The sequence below is a fragment of the Nothoprocta perdicaria genome, unplaced genomic scaffold (genome assembly GCF_003342845.1).
Source record: "Nothoprocta perdicaria isolate Ctin4 unplaced genomic scaffold, notPer1 scaffold_160, whole genome shotgun sequence".
In the NCBI taxonomy this organism is placed as follows: domain Eukaryota; kingdom Metazoa; phylum Chordata; class Aves; order Tinamiformes; family Tinamidae; genus Nothoprocta; species Nothoprocta perdicaria.
The window spans coordinates 987800-1013519 of NW_020454761.1; the positions used below are offsets into that span (position 1 = coordinate 987800).

Genomic DNA, 25720 nt, shown 5'->3' on the forward strand with positions numbered 1-25720 from the left:
GAAAGTATCACAACTCGATATACAGGTACCTGAACTTTGTACTTTCTTGGCATAAAAACCTCCAAATATATGGAAAATAATAGTAAAAAAAAAAAAAGAAAGGAAAAATAGGAAACTGCAATAGCAAACAAAACATCCTTTGAATATTGCCTATATTCACCAACATTATTCATATGTGCCTTCTAAATTTTGCTGATTTGAGTTTTTTGCAGAGGAGGAGGCTTGCAGGATAGAAACAGAGAAAGGTGGAACACGTGTGGAAGCATATTTTTGTTTTTTATTATTTATCTTCTGTTTTTGATAATTTTGGAAGGCCTCCAGTGTACATGTTTGATATTGTCTAGGTATGCCTGTTGGTGGATGCAGTGAGGTTATCTCATTTTTCCTTGTTTGTAAATGAAAATATTTTCCTGGACTAGAAGACGAGTGGGACCAGGTTTTATAGCTCAATATAAAAGCTAGCTGTGCTCTCTCCTAACTTGTTTTTTATTTTCTGTTTCCAGAACCTGAGATTTTGTTTCTTCTTTTTTTATATTCTAGCATCTGAAAACTGCTGGTGATTCCTGTTAAACTTACTGACTAGTGTACAAGTGAATTAAAATCAACTGCAGCAAAACAGACATTTTAGTCAAGTACAATTTTTCTTTCAGGTGAAAGCAAAGACTGAATTGCTGCTTTCAGCAGAGGCATCAAAAGCTGCCCAGAGAGCAGATCTTCAGAATCACCTGGACACTGCGCAGCAYGCACTGCAGGATAAGCAACAGGTATTGCAAACTTAATGCTTCTGGGTTACCTGGAGAAAACAAACAAGCAGACACCTTTAAAAACTGTAAGATTTGTCTGTTCACAAACTAAACAAACATACAGGAATTTGCATTTGGAAATGCTCATGTAACACATTTAGACTACATGATTTATCTCTCTTTTTTTTTTTTTTTTCTACTGCCATCTGGATTAGACACATTCATCGGTATAAAGAATTTATTTTTGAATCCACCTTTTGTTGCACAGTTAGGGTTCAGAATCAAAGCTGTCGTACCAGGATATAGTTTATCCTAAACTGTATGTTATGAATAGAAGTTTGGAGAATGTGCTGTGTGTTAATGGGAAACTCTGACTTGAATTGCAGACTCAGATAAATTCAAAATAACTTAAATTGTTCATTCTGAAAGTTTTGTATGATCAAACTGACACAGAAACCAGAAGAGCCTTGTTAAAGCTGTCTGTGTGTGCTTTAACCCGAGTGAAACATTCCACTGGGTGCTGAGTTGAGTGTTTGCCTTGTTAAAATCAGTGCTACTGTCATCATAGTGGAGATATCCGGCGAGTCTGAACTTAGCAACATTTTTCAGGTTGGAATGTAACTACTATAAATAGCAACAGATTGATTTTTTTTTTTTTTACAACTGTTTTATGTTTTAGTAATTAGTTAACCCAGTTTGCTTGGCTTACAGCAGGTTGTAACTCTTACCTTAGTGGCTGCTAGCTAAATGTATTCATTTTTCTTTTGGAAGTTGCATCATTTTGTGGTGAACCAAATGTTTTGAAATTGTCTTTGGTATGTGGAGATTTGACAATTCCCATGGTATTGACTTTTCTGTTCAGCAGTGCTTGATTTCATGAAGACAGCAAAATTTTCCCCTAAAATATTTTAGTGTTACTTTCTAGTTACTGCTGTATTAACTGCAGGCTTTCATGTATTCATTATAGCCAGCTTCTCTTCCATTTATAACTCAAGAGGAATTTGTTAAGATGTAGCCCACAGTGTGTGAAATTAGAGAGGATCATTGAGGCTTTCAAAGAAGTTCTGTCAGCTTCTATTTGTGTGTGTGCTTGTTTTCCACTCTCACTTCCCCTGCTCGGAGAATAAAAAAAGAGGCATTTTTTTCCTTTTAGTTTTCATTTAAAGACTATAATATTTTGAGGCTATTAGTCATTTTTGAAAGTTATTTAAAAACTAACAACCATCTCACTTGTATTTTACCCCAGGAGTTAACTAAGGTCAGCACTCAGTTGAATCAGGTTACGGCTAAGCTGAACGACAAGCAGGAATACTGTGCTCAGCTGGAAGCCAATATCAAAGAGTACAAAGAGCAACATCTTAATTTAGAACAGAAAACTGAAGAGCTGGAGGGACAGCTTAAGGTTTGTATAGAACAGAATCTGAAGCTCATGCTCTCCACCATTTGGTAGGACTGGATAAAGGCTGCGCTCAAAATACAGGGGAAAGGATTATATCAATACCACTTTTGCGAGTTTTTTGTTTTTTTTTTCACCCTGCCAATCTTCCCCTTTAATCCTCCTCTCTTCTTCCATGCTACCATATTACACTAAGGGGACAGGCTTAGGAAATTGCCCCTATAACATCGTTTTCCTGTATGTGTACTTCTAGAAACCTCTTTGCTACCTGACTGGTATTACAAGAGGAAACCTTAATACTGTCTGAAATCAGAGCCTCCGTGGTTTGAGCTTATATAYTGTACAGGTAGTGCCAGGGAATATGTGTTTACATCAGCTAGGTCAAGTTAACACGACCTGTATGTTTTAATTTATTTCTGAAACCTTTCAATAGACTTTTCTATGGATTTTTTTTTTTTAATGTTTGTATACACAAGAGAAAAATCTTTGTCCATCTGAATTTTCTGTTTCATTCTGTTTCTGGAATTAGTTTTCATATGACAGCGTACATAGTACTGGCAGTGTTGCAGACTCTATTGATGTTCTGAAATGCTAATATTCTCAGTTAAGGATATAAATTTGTGTTAATGCTTCAGTCTTTTAAAATTTGGGCTGTAATATTTGTTTAATATTTATTCAGAAGTCTTAGTCTTCAAAAGTCACAATATGTAAAACCATATGATACAGAAATCTTAGCAATGCAGAATAGGTTTTATAGAGTTGTGTGTTACGAGGGAGATATGAAAACTTTGTGCTGTTTGATTTTTTTGCAGGAATGAGTTGGGTGTTTTTCTTGCCTTACGTAATCTGTAATAGAGAAGCAAATTTTTTCCCCATATGAAGAATCATTCAACAATGGTTCAAGAGCAACCAATTCAACACCATTAAAAATCAAGCAGTTGTATATTTGCCTTATTAGCATTTATTTTGTGCTTTCTTCTCTTTCTTTTTTCTTTTCCAGTGTTATTTCCTGCCCACTCTTCATTCCTGTTTCTTTTATTTTCACATTTCTTCAAGAGTTTTATTTGCACTGTTTTCCTGCCCAAGACTTTTGTGGGGTCACTGGGAGCTGAAGTGGAAAACCAGTCAGGGATGCTGTCAACAGATGCTCTTCTGTGTAAAAAAAATAGCACCATCATCATCTTTTGGCATTAGCCCATTCCAAAGTAGATCATTTYTAGGAGAGCAATAGAATTGGAGAAGCTAAGTAATGAAAAGCAAATAGCAAACTTACTGAAATAGATATGCAGTGTGTGAAAACGGTTACTGCTTTACACAGCAAAGAGTTCCTCCATAGCCTTACAAATAAATACTTCTCCTTATAGACTGGGTGACTTTTGTTTTTATTGTTTTTGCAATGTTGTTTGTGTTCTTCTAGCTCTGGATTTTTATTTTGCTTTCTCAGAAACTTGAAGCTGACATTTCTGAAGCTAAAGCAAGCAAAGAGCAAGCTCTGCAGGAGTTACAGCAGCAGCGACAGCAGTCTACAGAACTAGGCCTCCGAACAGCAGAGCTGAGTAAACAACTTGAAGCTGAAAAAGAAGTGTATGCATTTCCTGCCTGATAATATTTTTTGGAAAAAGTTATTCTTAAAATGAAACTTTGGGCTAGAATTGAAATGTTCCTCACTCTTGTATTATCTATAAAACTATAGATAAAAGTCATGCCTTCCGTATGTTAGGGGAACTGAGATATATTCTGCTTTCTTGCACTTGATCTGCCACATAGGCCCGTTTGCCCCATCCTCTCACCTGCMTCACTTACTCCTGGGATTTAATACACTCCTCTTCAGTTTATGCACCTGCACTTTTTAGCAAAGGGGTAGTTTCTGTACATAATATTTGAGAAGGAGCAATGCTTCCCAAAATGGTACATGTTCATTTGAGAGAGAAAATGTTAAGATGTTCTTTTGTACAGTTAATATGTTAAATAATAGAGACATTTWATCAAAGAAAAGAACCTATGAAGAAAAAAAAAATTGTTTTCCTTGGTTTTACTTTATATTTTCAGTGTGTCTAGTACTAAAATGGAGTTACAGGAGAAGTCTGAGGCCCTTGAACAAGCGAAAAAGCAAATTTTGAAGCAGGAGGAGGAGAAGACCAGCCTCAAACAAGATCTTGAGAAATCAAATCAAGATACAAGTAAACAGCTCAAGGAATTGGATTGTAGAATGCAAGCAGCAACATCAGAGCTACAACAAATGAAATTAGAGAAGGAAAGTCTATTAAAGGACCTTACGGTTACCAAAGAAAAGCTTTCCAAGAGTTCTGAATCCTTTAGAAAAAAAAAGGAAGAATTAGAAAAAGAAATACAGAAAGGAAAAACAGCTGTGTCAGAAATGGTGAGTTATTTCATTTTCATTAAACAAAAAGTTTGGGGTATTTTACTGTCTGATGAGTTTTTCTGGAAACTCCTAGTACAGTACATATAATGACACTTGCATGGAAATTAGTTACCCTAAGAAAAAACAATCTGTGTGTTTCTCTTGTTGTTCATAGAGACATTCTAACCTCAGTTTTTGTCTGGATCTTTTTAGTAGTAAACAGTTCATACCAGACACTGGCATTTTCTCTGCTGAATACCTTTAGTACGGTGAAGAAAACCAGAGAGTGATGAGTGGTGAAACAGTTTTACAGGAGATGCCCCCTTTTAAAAATACATCAACCTTGTTATGCAAAACAAAACATAGCCATAAACCATACTGAAGTGCCACCATATTGAAGAAGGAATTGTTCTGCAGCCTTAGCAGTTTCCTTTCTAGAATCATTCATGTACAATGTTCCTGTGCACTTCTCTAGACATCGTATGCTAATGCAGACTGCAGTTAGCATAACAGTATTTCTCCTTTGGGGAGATGACTGGCTTAAAGTATTTCAAACAGAACTGCTTGGGTTTCAGAGAGGTCTCACAGTGGCAGTACAGCAATGAATGCTTGACTAGAGCCATCTGATACAATAAGAAGAATGAACTCTTATGAGGTTAGAAAAAAAACCCACCTTTTTTCCTTCCCCTTCTGCTACTGAAGTAATGTGACTGAGTTCCATTTTATAAATCTCTTACATGCATTTTGTTGTACCTCTTTCTCAGACATTGTCAGGGTATAATTCTCATTCCCATCCTGTCTGACCATTTCCAAGAACTCATGCATAGCTCTTTTATTCTGTTCTTAAAAAATAAAAAAGTGTTCCTAGTTAAAAATAATATTTTTCCTTTACTCTTTCACCCTTCTAAGATAAGCCTTTTTGTTTGCTTTACTTGTTTGGCACTGTTTAAATATTTATGTTTCTCCTAAAGACTTGAAGGRTATTCTCCCCAATTTAGACTTAAAGATAAGAGTCCAGATTCTGCTTCTAATTCTGTAGTCTGTTAGAGGCTCGTCACTGACTTAAACGTGTAGGATTTGGGCAAAAAATGTGGTTCAACTTGCATTCAAGTCCTGCAAATGGACATGCTTGTGAATTTTAGAATTTCAAGAAATAAGAGATCTTGACTGAATGTATTGCTTCCCCTGAGAAGAAGGGCTGCCACAAGCAGCTTCCAACAGGGACACTGTTTCTAATCAGAGAAACGCTTTAGTATGTGGTTACRTTTAAGTAAAGGTTGTCACCTGTTTCTTGATGCCTTTCTGAACTGGGGCTTTATTAGTGAGATGAATTTTTGCTGAAAAAGCTAAATTTTGCTGAGAAAAAAAGTTGTTTTCAAGGCTTTGTAGCTCCTGTGAAAATACTGCTACCTGGTCTTAGAAGCTCACAGAAATATTTGCTTGTATCATTTGTTCTTTAGGAAAAATCTTGCCAAGAAGTAAAACATCAGCTTCAGGTACAAACAGAGTCTGTAGCTAAAGAAAGGAATGAACTGAAAAACTCACTGGAAAAGAAGGAGGGGGTAAGCTGTCTTACTTCGTGGCTAAATCTAGAAACCAATAATAATAAATGGTTTTTTTTAATAGATTTCATTTTCAATCTTACATGCTGGGATTGATGAGGGTGAAAGTAGTTCTGTTCTCAGTTTATAACCTACTTGGGATACTGAAATGTGGATACTAAAGGTTCTCACCTTTTTTATTTTAAAATACGAATTTTATACCTACCTTTCTGAACTCTCTACTTCTCAGTTCTTTTGTCATTAGTAAAATATTTTTACATTAGTATGTMATCATTTTGTTTTATGCTTTGGTCTTTGAGAAATAGAAGTTGATATTTCCTTAGATATTGGATATAGTAGGTATTTCCTCATATCCTTAGATATCCTTAGACCTGTTTCAGGCTCAGGCATCACTCTGCCGCCTAATCAGTGTGATCTCTGTGTGATTGACAGGAAAGCTGCAGATATCTCTGTTGCTTTTGCAAACTTCTCATAATTGTGGGCAAAATGAACTTCTGTCCTAAAGATTGAGCTTTCACTCAGCAAAATCATGTGTTCCAGTTGGTAGCCTGAAGGCCAAATCCCCTTCATGATTTTCTTTACCTAAACTGTCCCTAAAGGAAGCAGGAAAAGATACATGTAGTAGACATCATTTGACAGACCTGGAGTTGCAGTAAGGACAGGAGACGAGATAAGGGATGATCTTTATGTGGAGGTGTGCTGTAGGAGCTAATAAAAAGCTAAATCTAACTGCCAGAGTTGGGCCACCTCATTCTGAAGCAAGAGAACAGCAACAGCATTCAGAGCAGCAACTCTTGTGAGATGGGCTAGTTCTGTGGCTGCAGAAAATAAGAACAACACAGCTGGAAACTGCTGCAAATAGTCTGTAGCTTTCTGTGAAAATACAAGAATGACTGTACCTTATCACAGGGAAGATATAGTCTGGTATCTTCTCCGTGGCAGAGGAAAACAGGAGATGCCCAGATGAAAGGAGCGTAGGGTCAGCTCCTGCCTGTCAGGGCAGCACAGCCAGGGGATATTTCTAACAGTCTTTTGGTGCAGGATTTCCTGAGCCTTATGGCTTAAGAGCTCTTGACTTTTTTTTTCCTCCTTGTGAATTTGTCTAAGTCCATGCAGTTGCATATGCTGTTTCATGTACTACAAGAGTGTACAAATATGATTTAAGTTAAAATTATATGCAGTTATTTAATACTTTTGAATATAGATTTCTAAGCAGTTGTCGATAGAACTTGATTCAGCACGGGCGCAAGTACTGGAAGTTCAGGGTCTTCTAAAAGAGAAAGAAAAAAGTGAGCAGCATCTCCAGGGAAAGCTGAGAGAGCTGAAGGAATCCTTTGAACAGAAGAAAAGGCACAGTGAAACACTGCAAGCTGAATTAAAAACTGCCCTTTTAGAAAAGGTAAATCAGGTTTCCCTTCTTTAAGAAAATTACTGTGATTTTCTCTCATTAAAGCTTCTGCTTTTCTGTCAATATCCATTGCATAAATAGCTGTTTACTATTGCTTTTTTGGGGGAAAGAATGTCAGRATGTGGAAGATGATGCTAGAGGTTGAAAAACAACAGCAATAATAATAATGTAACCATACTCAATTTATAGAAAGTGCAGGGCCTGAAACATTATTTAGATTTTTGACRTGTTTTAGTTAATCTTTTGACATGAATTAAATTATTTGCTTTTAAATAAGTTACCAACTATTACAATAAAAMTTGTAAAAGATCAGATTACCCACTTGCTATTTCAATATATGGAAAAACTGACTTCTCATTTCATGTTTTAGTAGAAATACAGTTTACTGAAATGTTTGTGCATGCTTTACTATCTGTAATTTTAACTGATGCCTCCTCTGCCATCAGGCAGAACTAGAGAATAAACTGCAACAACAGATGATATTGTCAGCACAGGAACTTAAAGCAGAGAAAGGAAAACTAGTAGACTTACAGAAGACCCATGAAAAACACCAGCAAAACATGGAAAAACTTCAGCTGGACCTTTATGGGAAAGAGTCTGAGCTGCTGGCAACCAGGCAAGACCTTAAGGTACTTAATCATTTTAATGWCATATGCAACTTAATGGATCTGTTTATATCCATTTTGAAGACAAAGAAACACTGCAAGCACTACATGAAGAAGAAACTCTTCTGCTATATATAGAATTTTGTGTTGTCCCATCACTTCTCTGAGGACAAAAAGGACATACTGAAATGAATTGAAATGAAAATTGTATTTGTAGGTGTACCTAGGCTACCCTTCTACTTCTTTGTCAGTGATCAACTGTGGGAGCAAAATGAAAGCTGGTCTGTTTTCATATTCTTTTAAAAGTCCATTTTTATTGTTCCTTTTTCTTGATATATTCTGTAGCCCTCAACCAATTGCAATAGCATAGTTAAATAGGGCAAGGTCTCTGCCAGCATGCGAGTAATCACTTTCTTCTGGAAGATTTAACTAGAATTTTGACTAGTCTGCACCTTTCTCTGCCTCATCTGCTGCTTTCTGCCTGTTTCTAGAGCATCAAAGATGTCAGGCTAATAGAAACAGTTGGTTTAGGGACCTGGCTGGAATACAGACAGTCTGAATGTAATCTTTGGAGTTTTTGCCATTTCTAAGCAGGATTTATCTGATTTGGTGTTAGGATGCAATGCCTTCAAAAGTCTAGGTATTGCKGGGAGTGGAGTCAGTCAATTAAAGACTTTTTTGTCCTCCAATTACGTGCTGACCCAGTGCTCCACTTACTCCCAGGAAACACAGCTCTGCAGAGAGGCAAGCCTGGCAAGATGTGCCGTTTTGACTCTTTTCACTTAGGTGAATCCTACTCCAGCTTTGTCCATGCCTGTCTGACCCCATTTCTTCAGACTCTTCTTGAGTTGTGAAGAGAAACAGGTACTTCCAGAGGACAGGTCATCTAATCTGTTTTAGATGTTGGCTTCATTTCCCTTTGACTCTGAAAGGAGCCTTTGAAAGGAGCTTAGATAAATAGCTCACTTTCACCTGTCCTAGTGTAGGCGTTTCAGTCTCTCCCTTGAAATCTTTAAAGGTCTTGTGACCCTTTCAGATAGATCCTTGTGAACTGTGGAGTCCTGGCCAAACTCCAGATTTGGGGTTATTTTATGCAAAAGAGGAATAGCTCATTTACAYATAGGCATAGGATGGGAGCTTTATTAATAAAACTCCTCCTTTATAGCATTARAGAGCTTGCAGAAAAATGTGCCAGGTAATAAAAACTTCATTTCCAGCTGGATCGCAATGCAGCAGACAGGCAGACCCTTGGCATGCTTAATAAGCRAAGGGAATTTAAAAACACTCCTTCTTACAGTTTGCTACTAAAACACTAACTTCTTTTGTGAGTTTATTTCCCTTAGTGCATTTAAATCAACACTTGGTAATAGAATGACCTGTAAAAGCATTGGATTTCCTCAGTAACTGGGCTTTTTGATATAAATTTCATTTAAGTGAAGCCTTTGGGGACTTAGCGAGTAAAGGCGGATTTGAGCCAAAGCTACAAATTCTGGATCAAGTTTGGAGTGGAACTTGGTGAGTGGGCACTATAAGTATGAAGTCTCTGCAAAGCCATGTTGAGGCTGTATGGGTTTCAAGCCGAGTATTGCCCAGGACAAGCCTGGCTGAACAGTAATGTGGGATGTATCAATGCTAACTTTTCTTTAAGAACAAAAACTACAAGGGAAAACAAATATATTCTCACACAGTGTAGCACTGTGGTGGTACTAGGTCAGTTTTCAGGCATGGGAGAGATCATCAACAGCTGTGAGCGTTCGGGTGATGTGAATAGGGTGGTAGGTACCAGTTCTGGGACTGGATAGCCTGAGTTGGCCCGTACTGATAGCACCATCTGCTGGCTCCTAGTTGGAAGAGCTCGGCTAGGCTGGGTTGCAGTCTGACCTGCTCAGGCTATGAGAAACAAGACAGACGTATGATTAAAAAGTCACTAATGCTACAGTGAACTTTGGGAGTTTTGGAGAAGTTGGAGATACAGCCTTCCACAAGAGCTGTCCTTGGAGCAGAAGATAGGAAGGATTTGAGTGCATGTAAAATGTAGAGTTTTTATYATATATTTTGGGATTAGTTGTTTTGTGAGAAGTCAACTTTTGTATGCAAGTGTTGACAAAAATGCAGAACTGTTATTTTTCCCTTGATTTTGAATGGGTGCATGCATATTTCATGGGCATACTGCCCTTCTGAGTTCTGCAAAATGTCCTTCAGTCTTTGCTTTTGTACTCTTTGTAGTCAATCTGGTTTGCTCTCTATTCTCTAAAGAATGGGTACAAGCTGAAACACAGGAAGTTCCATCTCCATATGAAGAAGAACTTCTTTACTGTGAGGGTGACAGAGCCCTGGCACAGGCTGCCCAGGCAGGTTGTGCAGACTCCTTCTCTGGAGATCTTCCAAACCTGCCTGAATGCCGCCCCGTGCTCTGGGTGTCCCYGCTGGACCAGGGCGGGCTGGACTAGATGATCTCTAGAGGTCTCTGCCAACCTCAACCATTCTGTGATGCTGTGACTCTGTGTAACTTCTCCCTCCTCTGACWTTGGCCTCCCAGTCATGGTATCTTCAGCAGAGATTCTGGGAGGGTSTTCGTGCTGCCAAACCTCAGGCATGTTAAGTCAGGAGCTTAAATTCCCCACAATCAGCCTAGTCCTTGAAGGGGAGGGAGGTCAGGGTACTATCGGTGAGTACTTCCATGTCTCTCCTTGTGGACCTGGTACAGCAACCAGGTTAAAATACTCCTTTATGCATCTCAGGTGGGTGAAATAAATCCAAATATTATCACCTAGTTAGTCCTGCTTTTGGTCCCTGTTGTTTGTGCTGCAACAGTCCAAGCGATATTCAGTCTGATTGGATTTTTTTTTTAAGCAACTGTAGGTAGGCCGATTTTGTTGTTTTCCTTATGTTCCACTTGTCTGTCATCTGGAAGACCAATCTGTTGGCWAGGTATATCTCAGTGGACAAACACCTATCATGTTCTGGGAACAAGAGTAAAACTCTATTACTAATTAAGCCAAATAAATGACATCAGATATGAAGACAGGTGATCTTACGTCAGAGTGAGAATTCTTAGTAATCTAGACAAACCACACTGGAGACAGGCAGCAACAAGAGTAACTTTGTAGCTAAACTCTTGTTTAGTTACAAGGTTTTTGTGCGTTCACCTTTGGACTAAGCAGAAATAAATGGTGGATTTGCCACTTAAAATTGTGTTGAATTGTTTCCCAGTTAAGGTAAGAACCATCATTATTAATCATATCACAAAAACATACAAGTTCCATATATTGTAAACTATTRAATGTTTATTATGTTTATGCATAATATGGTGCAGAGTTCGCTGAATATTTGACTGTCCTTGTATGAATGTCTTACATTAACACTGGGGGTAGGCACATTAGCCATGGAGTCCAGTGAAGGCAGTTTGGGGAGGATAAAGGAATATTCTGTAGGTCACGTTTTTAACTTGAGTCCTGCTGTCCGCTTCGCAGACAAGTTTTTATTATCTTGTGCTAATAAACTCGATGTAACTACATTGCTTCTACGAGAAACTGATTTGAATAAAGGCTGTTTCTTCATCAGCCACCTCTCTAAAACTACACAGCTGGGACTTGCCGTGACGATAGCTCACAGTGCTGCTGCTCCTCTCAGTCTTTCTCACTGCTAAGAAAAACAGTGGTGCTCCACTGCCCGTAGTGTGCTGGAGAGGGTTTCTTCATTTGGTTTTCTGGAAAATCCTCCCTATTTCATGCTGTTTCAAGCTTGGAACAGCAAAAACACCTTCTATTTTGCTTTTAAGACTTTCTGAGTTACACTCAGAAAATGAGAGAAGTGGCAGTTTCTAGAAAAGGAATTAGTTTCTCTTTAAAAAGAATAAAATCCTTACCAATGCACCATCGGGATACCATTAGTGTTATTTTGTCACTAATAACACTTGAATTCTGTATTTTAGCATGAAGTATTGCCATAAAAAATCAGGATTTTGGAGGGCTGGGCGATGAGGCTTGCATTTTTCCCTCCCTTTCATGCTTTTGAAGGAAGATGCTTCTAAGCAGAACAGCCCTTGCCGTAGGCTTAAAAACAAACAAACTTCCRGGACTATATAAATTAAAGAGAATCACAAAGTTTGATTTGGCTCTAAGTAAATAGAATGAGTCTTGGGTGAAAGCTTGATGTTATTACCTGGGGTTTGCAAATCTGTTGTGGAGAGGTACATCCATATTTGAAGTAATGGTGACATTAGATGTCACTTAAAATAGTATATAGAGGATTTTGAATGAAAGTTTAAGCAATGTGTTTTAAATGGTGAGACAGATGAGGTGGTGAAACCTTTTGTTCAGAGAGTAGCATTTCTTAGGTTGTACATTTTACTTCAGGATTTTTAAAAATTTCAAGATTGTCCTAGTTCTGTCTCCATTAAGTAGCTGATAAATAAAACGCCACTGAGTGACTTTTGAAATCTTCATGCTCTAGCTTCCCTGCTTCATTCTGTGGAGCTGTAACACAGTTGTTTGGCCCAGAAAATGAAATATACTTATGTAAGCAAGTTCATTCTCTTTTCCTTAGACAGCTTGCTTGCTTTTTCTCTTTGCTTTGCCATTTTATATATCTATATGTTTTGTCTGTGAAGGGATGCAAAACTGAAATATGTACATTAAACTATTATCTTGCTGTTGTTACTGGGGAAGTAATGATTAGAATTTTCTCTGATTTGACTCTGACAAAATTTGAAGCTAAGTTTTACTTATTAGATAATTTTTTTTTTCCTGTGGATACATAGAAAGTATTTAAATGGCTATAGAGTACTTGAARGCCCTCTGCTGACAGATTATTTGAAAAGTTGTATTTATGATTAGTCCACAGAAGAAAAACTTGCTCTGGCTCAAGAAGAATTAGTTTCAAGCAGAAACCGAATTGCTAGTAGTAACCAGCAGATCCAGGAACTTAAGAAAGCGAAGTCTACACTGGAACAGGATTTATCAAAGAAGGAGCAGCAGCTGTGTGAGAAGACCAAAATGTTGCAGGATCTTCAGAATGACAAGGTAAACGTCTTTTGAAATCTTCACACACACGTCTTGTAGTTAATTCCTGGTACATCTCTAACAAGTAGTTTTGACACACAACACTAATGTTGTGAATATCTGAGGCAAAGGCAGATTTTCCTGTTGCAAAAGACTTTAACAGATAGTTGAAGTGAATTAGGTGTAAATTAGTCTGTTAATTTGTTCTGAAACACTAGAAATAGGGAAAAAGCTTTATTAGTTTCAAACCTTGGACTATGAATGTGCTGTGAGTTGTCTGCACTATTAATTGTGAATTGTGATGCAAGGCAGTTGTCTGCTTACTTGGAACTTGTAACCAAGGGTTTTGGGTGTTGCATGACTTTTTTTTTTCATATGCTTTCTGGTTTCCCTTCAAGATTTTGAAAGAGAAGGACTTGGCTAATGAAAAATGTAAAACAACAGAGCTCCAGGAAATAAGGAGTAGACTTGAAAAAGAAAGTGCCAAGCTGAGTGAAGAGCTTAGAACCTGCAAGCAAGAATTTGAGAAGGTATATTGAGACAAACTGAATCTTCAGGTGGTTGGTTGTCTGATAAGAAATATGTGCCTACTCAGTAGATGTAATCTGGAATTGCTTTGCAAAGATGGTTGCTGTAAATATCAATATTACAGGTAAGGGAACCAAAGCACAGATTTCATTGTGGTTCCTGAGCAATGCTGACTTGATTAGTGATAATCCTGGAGCACTGGTGTCCAGTTTTCTTGGACAGGTGGACCACAAAGCTTGTTTTAGCTTCAGAGGAGCACTGTATGTCCTGTTTTTTCCCTCTGTTTAATTGTAGATTCACTGTGTGTATTGATTGCTATTCTGCATTGCTGAAAAGATGTCTAAAGTGTCATGAATACAAAGTTTCTCAGATACTGAAGGCACATGTAGCACTTCTCAATTGTGTGTGCTAGAGCTGAAATTCCCTTGATTAGCTATGGTTTTTAAAATGTTGTACAAAAAAATATCACTCCTGGGGGAGAAAACATTATGTTAGGAACTTTATTAAAAACAAAACCAAACCCACAACTCTTCCAAAACCGTAATGATCAAATGAGCTCTCTGAAGAGGAGGAATTTGGAGGTTTTAGTTAAGTCATTTTTAGTCTTCAATAGAACAATTTCTTTCTACAGTCTACATCTTTCCCTTTTTACTCTCCGAGGAAAACAACAGTCCTAAAAGGCTGCTGTTGTCTTTTCCATACTTATAGTATTAGTAATCATATTTACATCCGTTAAGCACAGTGTGTAAGTTGCTGCACAAGTATAAGTGAAGGTACAGTGGCCATCTTCTATGCTGATGTGCTAATAAAGAAAAGGAAGTAACAGAGTATTTTATGAGTTTCAGATGTTCTTTTGTTTTCCAATGTTTAAAAAACGATCTCTTTCTTATTTTTAGAGAGAGAAGTCAGAACTTTGTCAGGCAATTTTTGGCCAGTCTTTCTTTTCTTAGATCTGAGGAAAGCTAATTATAATTCTCATCACTTTCTGAAATCTCTCTTGAAAAAAAGAAATAATTTACAAAGGTGTATATAAAGTGTGTGCACATTCATGGCAGTTTAATATTCATCTCCCGATGTCTCTACAAGCAGCTGGGCTAAAATATAAATCATTTCTACGGGCCTATACTCTTTATCTCCTACCAGAGCCGCTGCCTTTGACTCATTTTACATTTCTACCGGCACTCCTGAGCAATGGAAAATCTGGCAGCTCTTACTGGTTGATTGGTACCTGCATGGCTGGCTATTAAATTTTAAATTTTGTAAGAATAATTTTCCTTAACTAGAATAATTCCATTCAGGGCTTCTTATTTTTATTGCAGAGAAATATTTAAAACAAATATTTAAAATCAAAAGCATCATCCTTCTTTGCTTAAAACATAGAGTAGATATTTATGTATTTAGGACTAATAGAAATTAGCATGTTGAGTTTTTCTATCAGTATTTGTTTTTTAATATTGTCACTATGATTTTTTAATCTGATTTTTGCATGTGGAGAGAATGTGAGATACATTTAAAAACTGAGTGAAAATGATATGACTTTTTGAAAGATACGTAGAAAACAATCTAACAGAACTTCCATTACTTCAGTGGAAAGTACATTACGTTTGTTTAAAAAATTAGTTATTGTTCATAATACAGGTTTATGAACAATAGGTTTGAATTACTAACACTTTACATTTCACTCTAACTTTGAACTCTGTATCCTAACAGGAGGTGACAAATCTCAAGGATGCAAAGCAATTGTTGATTCAACAGAAATTAGAACTGCAGGGCAAAGTAGATAATATGAATTCAGCACTAGAACAAGAGAAAAAAGCCCAACAAGTGATCAAAGATCAGCTGAAAAAGAGAGAAGAAGAACTGAAGAAAGCTTGTACTGAAATTGAAACGAAACTGGTTAGTATTTTAGTGTTTAGAGCTGTTACTTTGAAAAATATGCCTCTGCATTCTTTCAGGGAAAGAGAAGAAGCAAAGAGCTGACTTGAGTTTCATGTTGCTTTCATTTTTAAGTGAGCAAATACACAAGAGCAAATACATTCAGAAAGCTTTTGTAAGACATTAAATAGCATAGGGGGAATTCAAGGGGATAATAGTCATGTGTAACAGGGTTAGTAAGTTAAAAGTGATGTTTATAGTGTGGTATATTGGGAAAGAATCTTTCATTTATAAGAAAAATATGTTCCATTATTAAAATATTCCTGGATCGCTACTAGCTATAAAATGTCTAAAGTAATTTGCAGACRTACCAGTTAAATAACTGCCAGAATTGACAATAAACAACAGAGAGTGTCTTTGCCCAGCACAGCTAAGACCTTTGATACTCGGAAGGTTGTTGTTTTTAAATATTTCCTTGTTTTATCAGAACACAGAGATAAAAGATAAAGAAGAAGAAAACCGGAAACATGAGGAAAAAGAGACCAAGCTGAACATGCAGGTCACAGCTCTGAAYGAAAACTTGGCCACCATGAAGAAAGAGTGGCAGAGCAGCCAGAGGAGAGTGAGCGAGCTGGAGAAACAGACGGATGATCTACGTGGGGACATAGCTGTCTTGGAAGCGACAGTGCAGAATAACCAGGATGAGAGAAGAGCATTGCTGGAGAGGTGAGCTGTGGCCACAGTGGCGTGGAAGGGCAGTTTGGGAACTGGTTAGCCTTACTTGGAAACCTTCTTTTGGTTGAYTTAGGATTAGGCATATGTGCTCTGTTTGAATCCATTTCTGTTGGTAGAACTTGGGCTGTGGTTTCCAGGGTGAAACTTTCTTCAGTTGCCTCTGCCAGAGCCTAGTGAGACGCGGTTTCTACGCACTGCGCTTTGTGGGCTTTGACAGGTCCTCAGAAATCAGGCAGGGCCTTACTTATTACCAAAGCCACAGCTGTACCCTTGTATTTGGGGATTTTTGCCCATCCGTGGAAGCCTGTTAAATGCAAGGTACACCTCTGAGCTTTGAAGTGGGTGGGCCGTGGCTTCCCATCTCATCTGCTATGGGCACCTTACTAGGCCTGAAAGGAGTACAGGGGGCTGCCGTTACCTGAGTAAACTCCCCTTATCCATCACCCTGTCTTGAATGAATCAGAGTACATGCACTAGTCTGTTCCAGAAGTCTGGAACTATTCAGTGACTTCAATAGTAAAGAAGTTACGGACTTCTAAGTATGTCCACTGCTCAGTGTTGGGAGGTTGAACATACACTGTGTTAGACAGACTTTTTTAAGGTTCACTTCAAATATCTCTTTTCCTCTTGCAAACCTAAAATCTTACTTCCTATCATTTTTTAATTGTCTCAATATTATATTTATGAACATTCAGGTAAGTAGAGCTCCTTTTCTTTAAGCATCAGGAATGCAATGTAGTGTTACCTGAGAGAGGGTAGGAAAAAAAMCAGCTATTTGACAAACTTCTGAATTTTTGTTCTGTCCTGAGACGCTTGAAGGAAGAATGGAATATTTTTTCTCTACTGTCAAGCTTTCTGATTGGTTTTGAGCAATAGACTTTGGGTAAGGATGAGATTAGTTCATGTGAGATCCTTGTTCTTCAGCGATGTGTTGGTATGTCATACTTGTCTACTATTTTTTTTTTCTTTTGAAATTAGCCTTTTGCCAGTTAACCAAATTTCAGCGAGTAGGGAATGGCCTTGTGAAAAGATTTCTTCTTTGCTCCTCTTTCTCACCTGCTTTGTGTCCTGTTGCACAGTGGTGCTTATCAGGGTATGCTGTTGACAGACTGATTTTGGGAGTAACTCCAGATATTAATAAATCTCAGATTCTTGGGACCAGTTCCAGATAATCTCAAATTGACTGTTATATCAGAGCATTTCCCAAAGATATTCCCAAGAACTTTTCCTAAGTAGGGTATTTTTAGTGAGTTTTCTGAGAGTGACTTATTTTGTCTGTTATGACAGCCTTCCTGAAGGAGGCAATGTGGATTGCTTTATATGCTTAGATATATTTATTGTCCATCCGCAGGTGTATAAAAAGTGAGGGAGAAATTGAAAAGCTTCAAACCAAACTTGTAGAAATGAAGAAAAAGCTGGACAACACTACGGCTGCAATGCAGGAGCTAGGCCGAGAAAACCAGTCACTACAGGTATGACTTGATTTGAAGCCATTAAGTTACTGATACTGTGTGTGGGGAACTCATGAGAGTTTCAAGTTTGTGTTGTATTAGTGATGAGTTATCTTTCACGAGTGATTGAGATCTTATGTTCATGTTGTTGGCTGTGGAGCAGAACTCTGCTCAAAGGTTCAAAGGTGGAAAGATTTTCTTCTTGAATAAATGCACCTCTCAGTAATGTGGCTGAATTAGTGCTTTTATACAGCTTTGGATATCTTGTCCAAAGCAATAGAAAAAAAGCTAAATGAATTAAACATGCRTTTTAAAATTTTGCTTTTTATTTTCTCTGTGTATATGTATTTAGATCAAACAAACCCAAGCTCTCAATAGGAAGTGGGCAGAAGACAACGAGGTACAGAATTGTATGGCCTGTGGGAAGGGCTTTTCGGTGACAGTGAGAAGGGTAGGTGGATTTTACCAGGTCTCTGTGGGATTGTTTTTTCTGTTGCTTTCAATCTCTTTAACTTTGGATAATTTTGAAAGTGCTATGATACTTAGTGCATCTTAAAGCCCTGATTTTTTTTTTGTAGTGCCTTAACTATTAAAAATAAGGTTTATGTCTGGAGCAAATATACAGATATAAAGGAATGTAAATCTGTTGAAACCAGATGCATGTGAATATATGAGACATGAATGCAGTCTGATTCTTTGTGACTGTACCTTTCTAAACASAAGTTAGACAGGGATCTGGCCAGCTGGCTAGGTTTTAGGTCTGGGGTCACACATGCTTTGCAAAACATCTGTGGTCAGTCAGGGTTTGCATCCCTCCCACAACCGATCCGGCAGTGAGGCACATGAGGGATGTTCCTGAGGTTCATTTGTGCAGTGCTGCCTGACTGAGGCCTAGGTGCCTCAGCCTGTCCAGCATCATTTGTAACTCTCACTATTGGGAACCTTTGAACAAAACCAGCTGGATCCTTTGGTTCAAGAGTGCTTTCCAGGTGGACACAGTTGATAAGCCGTAGGAAGATTATGTTTCAGGAGATCAAAATAAGTTAAAGAGGACAACTTTACGGAGTACCTAAGCTGGTGGTGTTTGCAAGTGACCCAGCTCAATTTTGAAAGTGACATATAGTCTTCTGAATCTGTGAAGTACTCCTGGATATTTTACTCCTTTGCTCTTAGGAAAGGGTTTTCTCCTATGCCCTTCTTTGTGTGCTTATGCCCAAAGCGCTGTGTTACTCTGCCAACTAGAAAAGTGAACTAACTTTTGAAAGAGAGTTGACCTGATGTGATAATGATCTCTATCAATGGTCTATTCCCCTTACAGTGTAATTGATGTTCAGCATGTATTTTTTTCTCTTTCACAGCATCACTGTAGAAAATGTGGAAATATCTTTTGTGCTGAGTGCTCAGCAAAGAATGCCTTAACTCCCTCTTCTAAGAAGCCTGTCCGGGTCTGTGATACTTGCTTTAATGACTTGCAAGGATAACTGACTTACCTTGGGTGACAAGGATAAGTTACACTAAAGTTTAGAATTTCTGTCGATGCACTTCGTTCCGCACTCAGACTACTATTCAGTTTGGACAATGATTGTAACACTTGGCAAAAATTAGTATATTTTAAAATGTTTATTGATACCAAGTAAAACTATTGTATTTTTTGTGAGACATGGGCTCRGATCATCCATAGCTTATTGCCATTTATCCTGGAAAGAGCTTCTAGGTCTAGATAGAAATACCCAGTTATTTGTAAATAAAGTTTAAACAGAGGAGTAACAATGTATTTTTTTATCTTTTCTTTTGTTCAAGAGAAACAGCGTTTATGTGATATTGCAGTTTATTCTTGTTTCCGTCAAAGAAAAAGGAAGATGCAAAAATCTGTGAGGATTTTGTGTATCAAATGTTGCTGTAATGACATAACTAATTGTTGCATCTGATCGCATAGCTGATGTTTTTTACAATTCCTTGTGATTTTTGTTTCCTTTTTTTTTCCTCATGTTCTTGGAATTTCTGTAAAGTTCAACTCCACAATGAGGGTGAACAGCTGGACTTACCTCCAACTCAGAGTTTTGTCTGCAAACGTAGAACTYGTTGCAGTACTAGCACCTATGTCCTTACTCAGCTGCAGCACCTGGATATTGGAATATCTGTGCACACCCTGTACTGCTTCGTTTCTTTGTGTGTGTGTGAGAGAACTGGTGTGAACAAATGGTGAGAGTTTAGCTGGCATTGTGGGAATATTATACGAAGCTCTCCTGTTTAATACAGGAGATTGGTTGATTTTACTTTTGCACATTTCATAAATGGAATTTACTAGTCCAAAAATCCTCATATCTTAAAAAGCAAGAAACAGTATTTATAGTAGYCTGTACCCCATCTGAACCATTCCCCATACTCTGGAAGCCCAAAAAAGACCTTATTTTTCTAAGACACATGTTGAAATTCCATGCTAGGTAGCCAGCATGCTAAAACCTCTTTCAGAGACTGCTGCAGTTTTTCTGATCTCTTCTTCTGTCCCTTTCTCCAGCTTTTGCTGGAAGAATTGAATTCATATTCTGCCTAACAAACCTGATTTTTCTGCTGCCACATCTGAACTTGTGTTACTGAACTTTTCTCAGCAGGTCTTCACTAGCATGTTGGTTCTGTGGTTTAGTCTACTCAGGAGAGTAATATGAATCTCCTGCTACTAGATTAGTTATAAGTCAAACAGCTCCAATTAAGGGTTCTCTCTCTCTCTGTCTCTGTCTCTCTCTCTGTCTCTCTCTCTCTCTCTCTCTCTCTCTCTCTCTCTCTCTCTCTCCTTTCAACATTTGTTCATATTTTCTTCTCATTTCTTGCAAGAGACTTTTTTGGCAGAGTTCACCCAAACCTCTTTTTTTTTTTTTTTCCATGATTTACTTGCACCTCTTCTTTCTTGTCGACCTGTCTCTAATCTTTTCCCCTTCCAAAATAGGTATCTGGTACCCCAAAACCAAGAGGGATATTTCTTTTGAGATACTCCTTCAACTATTAAATACTCCTTCAAATAATGAAGAATCCTTTGTCTTGAAAATCCACTTAAATCATGCACAATCCAGGGCCTTTTCTATTTTAGAATATTGTGCTGATTGCTCCAAGAGAAGAACTGCAGCCTGGAATCCTCTATTTCTTGACCAAGTTAAGGGAACAAATTCTGTGACAGTGATGGCAGCTGAGCCATCTTTAGGCAGGTTAGTTTGCTTTTATCTGTGACTAGCACTCCGCGTGAGTTGAGAGATGAGTCTCTTTTATGAAAAATGTCTAGGCCTGCCTAACTCTTAAGTGAAAAGATAACTCTTTTTTTTTTTTTTCCCAGAGTGATCTCTATGCTTCATACCCCTTCCTAGTTTCCTTCTGTAATTTTAAATTTGTACCCATTTTTTTTCTTCTTTACAGAGAAGTTCTCTGTAGATTTTTGTACACTTGAAAAGGCTGCTGAAGTGCAAAGTGCTTAGCTGGTTCTTCTAGCCTTGGAAAGGCTTGGAACACAAGAAGGGTTTATCTAAAGTACCTGCCAGTGTTTCTGGCGCAGGTATACACTTGAAAATTGCCTCCTCTACAGAAATAATTCCTTGAAGAAATCCAGATTAACAGAGCCATTAGACTCATTATTTGTCTTGGTCAGTGTCTGCTTCTGGAGAGCTGGATTTGAAGCCTTCTGTTGTCTCACTCATGACTTTGGGAAACTGAGCAAGGTGAAGATGTGATGCTCTTGCTGCAGGTGCACTAGGTCCCTTTGTACAACACAGATGCTAGTACTGCCTGCTGGGCGAAGGATGATCACATGGAGCCAAAGAGCCTTTAAGAGGGAAGAAAAACATGACTGCATGAAAAGTGCATGAAGCACAGGAAGCTGGAAGACTCTGAAGGAGACTAAGGGAAGTGGCTAAAAGAACCGCTGTGTTAAGGCAATGTACCTCTGATCTGGTACATTTGCAAGCTGAGGAGAGCTCTGTCCTAAAGAGGAAATGGTAGAAGCTCAAGTAGAGTTGTTCTTAATTCTGCCTTTTGGGATGCCTTATTAAGTCTGTGTGATGGCAGGCAAGGTCATCTTGGCTGGTGGCAGAAACAGTGGAGTTGCTTGGCTGCAGAACAACCCTCAGTCTGGAGTTTCCACCTTAAGTGGCAAAGCCAGCTTGATTTTTGAAGCTTTTTTTTTCTGACCAGTTTATATGATTTTGAGGGAATTAAAATGCTTTAAAATGCATATTTATAGAAAGAAGGGTTGTTGGATTGTTAAAATAAGGAGCAGGCATTTGGGAGTAGAAGCTTTCATCCTTGAAGTGTGAAGCTGCAGCAATAGTTGCAGAGTTGTGCAGCTTTTCATTGCAGCAAACTTACGGCTTCATTGCTAAATTTTCTGCTCCTTCCTTTCTGTTTATGATTCTCCATGCTGCTTTGTATTCATTGCCGAGTTAGTGGCATAATAGGCCATGTCCTGCTCTCAGTCTTTCTGCCAGGTTAGAATTTGTGTACAAGCTCAGTAAAATGACCCATGAGATGGATAAAAAGAGAAACTGGAAGGAGAAAAGCTTTGTTATAATTCTCCCTGCARCTTTTGAATGTTTTGATGGCTGCTGGCACAGATAGATTGTCGGTGGGTATGTGGTTGCTTCTTGCATTGCTTTAAAAAATAAATAAGAAAACAGTAAAAGGTCTGGATGATTTTACCGCCGCACTGATTTAAAGGATTCAAGGCAAAATAGTCTAATATACTGAGCTGCAGACTGAAAAAACAGAAGCAGAGGAAAAACTAATAAAATGACAGAAGAGACCAGAACCTTAAGAACGAGAGAAAGTTTGGGGATGTGTTTTAACAGTCTCAACAGCAAGAACCAGATTGTGCTGATTCACCAAGGGAAGAGTCACTGTAGAGCAAGAGATAGAGAAAAATTGTAAAAAGCATTACTCACAAAACCATACTCAAACCAGTGAGTATGTAAGCTTCTGGCGTTGCTTTATGATTACTAGCAATTACTGTCCCATCAGGGATGGTKCAGTTAAGTGTGGGATTTGTTTTTCCAGCTTTGGATTCGATGTCCCACAGGAGGGACCATTGGACCAGCGCCAAAGAAGCTTTATATGAGAGGATGGCTGCTACATGGACCAAGGCAAACCGTGGAGGCTGTCTGAGCAGTGTAGAGGATGTTCTTTTTGAGGGAGTCTTCTTGGAGATGCTGGATCTTTCCCAAGACAAAGAGGCAGGATGCCCTTTCTTGTTGCTTCCAAAATGCTAAATCCTTTTGTTCTGCTTCTATACTGCAATTCTTATGGAGGCACAGAGCACTGCTGACCTGAGTGGTGAGCTTCTGACCTTAGCTGGGTATGCTTCCCTGCTTCTTCCCTTATATTCCTTCCCTTCCCCTCATCGTCCTCTTGCTGCAAAGGCTGAAGAAAGAGGATAAAATTAATGTGTCGCAATAGGAAAAGCTGCTGCCCGTCAAGAGCTGAAAAAAATGTCCTTCTGCAACTTCCAGCAGAGGGAAGAGGCTGTGGATTTGGAGGGAGCTCATTTTTCACCTGGCTGCATTCTCTGGAACCCAGACTGCAAAGTCTGACTGTAGAGCACAGTGATTTTTTTTTTTTCCTGTTTTTGGAGGTAAGGAGTTGTCAAGGACTGCAGAGCACCGAGTCTGCAAGAGCAATGAATAACCATTTAGGTTGCTYTTGGAGGTGACCAGGATTATTTATGAATCCTTACTGGAGGACCTTTCTTAGTGAAGCAGGTAGGGGGTTGTGAGCAGAGCTGTGAAGTAACCTTGCCATGTTTGTATTATGTTAGCAAGAAGGATCATGTCTCGTGTACTAGATGTAAGTAAGAAAAATTGCCTTCCTATAGAAGAGGGGAACTGGAAAACCCATGTGCTTTTCTAGATTTAAATGTCAGTTAACAACAAAGTGTTAGCAAACGCTTTTTGCAAAAMTTAAAAATTTACGTTCACCACTTGGTGGCTGACAGAAAACTGCTGGAGCTTACGTTCAAACAGAAGATAAACTATTTCCAGAAGACCAAGAAGAACCTCTGGAACGATACTATGGTTTGAATATTTTGAAGCTGATAAACTACTCTTCCCACTCTCAAATATCCCTGGAGGACTAGGAGACAACACTGTCACTTGCACTGTGCACTTTTTGCTGTCTGACATAACTGCRTGTGATCCACAGCTGGTGGAATGGTGTTGGACGTGTTAGCTGTAATCATTAGAAAGATTATCTTTGTCACTGAATTACATGTGCCCACACATAATTCCTTTGGATAAGGTCATCACCTGAGAGCATATGTAACAACAGAATTCATGTAGTCACACACATACTGTCTTTGTGGAGCTTCTTTTGAAGATTTGAAATAGAGTGCGTGAACAGTATGTATTTTCAAAGCCCTTACCTGCTGTCCAGTGTTAAATTTTTGAAGTCTTGRCCTCAACATCTCTTATAGGATAAGTTTTAATGTCCAACCGCAGTGTTTCTCCATAAATAAATGATTTCAGAAACAGTAATAATTAGGCAGTAAGAGCTTTCTTCAGAAACTCTTCTTTCGGGGGTATTGCTTTCATTTTAAGGAACTCTGAATAAAGAAGGGTGTGTGTGTGTGTGTCTGTCTAGAGAGAGACAAAAATAGGTGCCACTTCAGATCACAGTGGAGAGTAGCTCCTAGTGTAGTGTAGTTAACTCTGCCTTCATCTATAGCGCACCACGTACTATGCACTCACTGCAGCAGGTAAGGAGTATCTGCTCACTGGGTTAGGTCAAGTGAAGACTACCTAAAACCCTGCTAACCCTTTTGGTACAACGTTCCTAAGAAAGCAGAACCCTAGTTGGAATATTTTCCATTTTTTTTCCTTCCCCATAAAACCCAAAATTGAGAGTAAATTCATCTTTACTTCCTGCCTTTTTGGGGCAGAGGGCTCTAGGAAGAGTGACATGCAGAGAACATGTCAACGGGGTTAAGCCAAGGGGCCCGTACGGGCAGGTCCAGGCTCCCGTTGTTGACTTTGCTGCAGAGGACTCTGTTCTGTCACACTAAATCCCAGCTCCTGGCACAAAGGGGATATTTGAAGGAATGTCTCACTGGCCTAGCAGATACCAGAACTTTTTATAGCAATGTGTTCAAAATACTGCTTGTGTAGGATTTGTCACTTTTGTAAGAAAAGGAAAAAAAAAAAAAACAAAAAAACATAAAGCCACAGCCCCACTATTTGATGCCGTTACATACAATTTTATTTAAACTACCTCTCAGTGTGAAATTCAACCATTAGGATAGTTTAAATGGTCTGCTCACTGTCATGTTGTGTAAGAGTGTAGTGAATGCCAAACTGCAAAAGTTTATCACCAAAAAGGAAAAAAAAAAAATAAGTCTTTGTGTATATGTTTGCAAGTATGCAATGGCTTCAAGTTATCRTATAAACTCCATATTGTTTAACCTCTGTAATTTCAATCCTGCAAATTCTAGCTGCTGGACAATAAATAAATCATAACTGCAAGCTATCGGTCATGGTTTGCTGGGTAGCAATATGGGTAACAAGAATTTTGCATACAACTTTGTCATTTGACTGTAGAAAGCCTCATTCACCAAATGAAAAAATAATTTTGTCTGTTTTTTGGTTCTTTTTTTTTAATTTCTTCAGTACCCAAGATGATGAACGGTYGGCTGTAATGGATGCGTGCCACAAATTGCATTGTCTTTTTTTTGACTCTTGCCTGGATTTTAATGATCRGTTTCTTATTGCAGATGTGAATATTGCATATACAATTTATTTTCTGTATAATTGTATAAATACATGAATGGGAAAAGTTTCAAGTTCTCACCCAATATTTAGAGGTAATGTATTATAACAGCCTTATGATGCGGTTTTACCTACAGAATACTGCACTACTTTTAAACTGGATCATGCAATCTTTGTAGGGGTAGATGATAGATTTATGCATGCATGTGTGTGTGTGTTTTTTTAAATGAAGTTTGATTTTTGTCCCATTTTCAATGTTTTTGTTTACTACTTGTGATCATGTAGTTGTGCCTTACGTTGTGGAAGAGTTTAGTCCAGT

The 25720-nt window shown here is 38.3% G+C and overlaps 1 protein-coding gene across 1 annotated transcript in view; it reads left to right on the forward strand.

The window, feature by feature from the left end:
• Positions 1-25444, forward strand: part of EEA1 (early endosome antigen 1) — a 71009-nt gene extending 45565 nt beyond the window's left edge. Inside the window, exons 16-30 of the mRNA XM_026035535.1 lie at positions 651-764; positions 1990-2145; positions 3584-3723; positions 4189-4519; positions 5962-6063; positions 7268-7462; positions 7918-8100; positions 12915-13100; positions 13478-13609; positions 15318-15503; positions 15970-16208; positions 17569-17689; positions 18021-18119; positions 19027-19870; positions 21074-25444. Of these exons, the coding sequence (XP_025891320.1) occupies positions 651-764; positions 1990-2145; positions 3584-3723; positions 4189-4519; positions 5962-6063; positions 7268-7462; positions 7918-8100; positions 12915-13100; positions 13478-13609; positions 15318-15503; positions 15970-16208; positions 17569-17689; positions 18021-18119; positions 19027-19149 (2307 nt within the window). The 3' untranslated portion in view covers positions 19150-19870; positions 21074-25444. The remainder of the gene's footprint in view (positions 1-650; positions 765-1989; positions 2146-3583; positions 3724-4188; positions 4520-5961; positions 6064-7267; positions 7463-7917; positions 8101-12914; positions 13101-13477; positions 13610-15317; positions 15504-15969; positions 16209-17568; positions 17690-18020; positions 18120-19026; positions 19871-21073) is intronic.
• Positions 25445-25720: the final 276 nt, after the last annotated feature.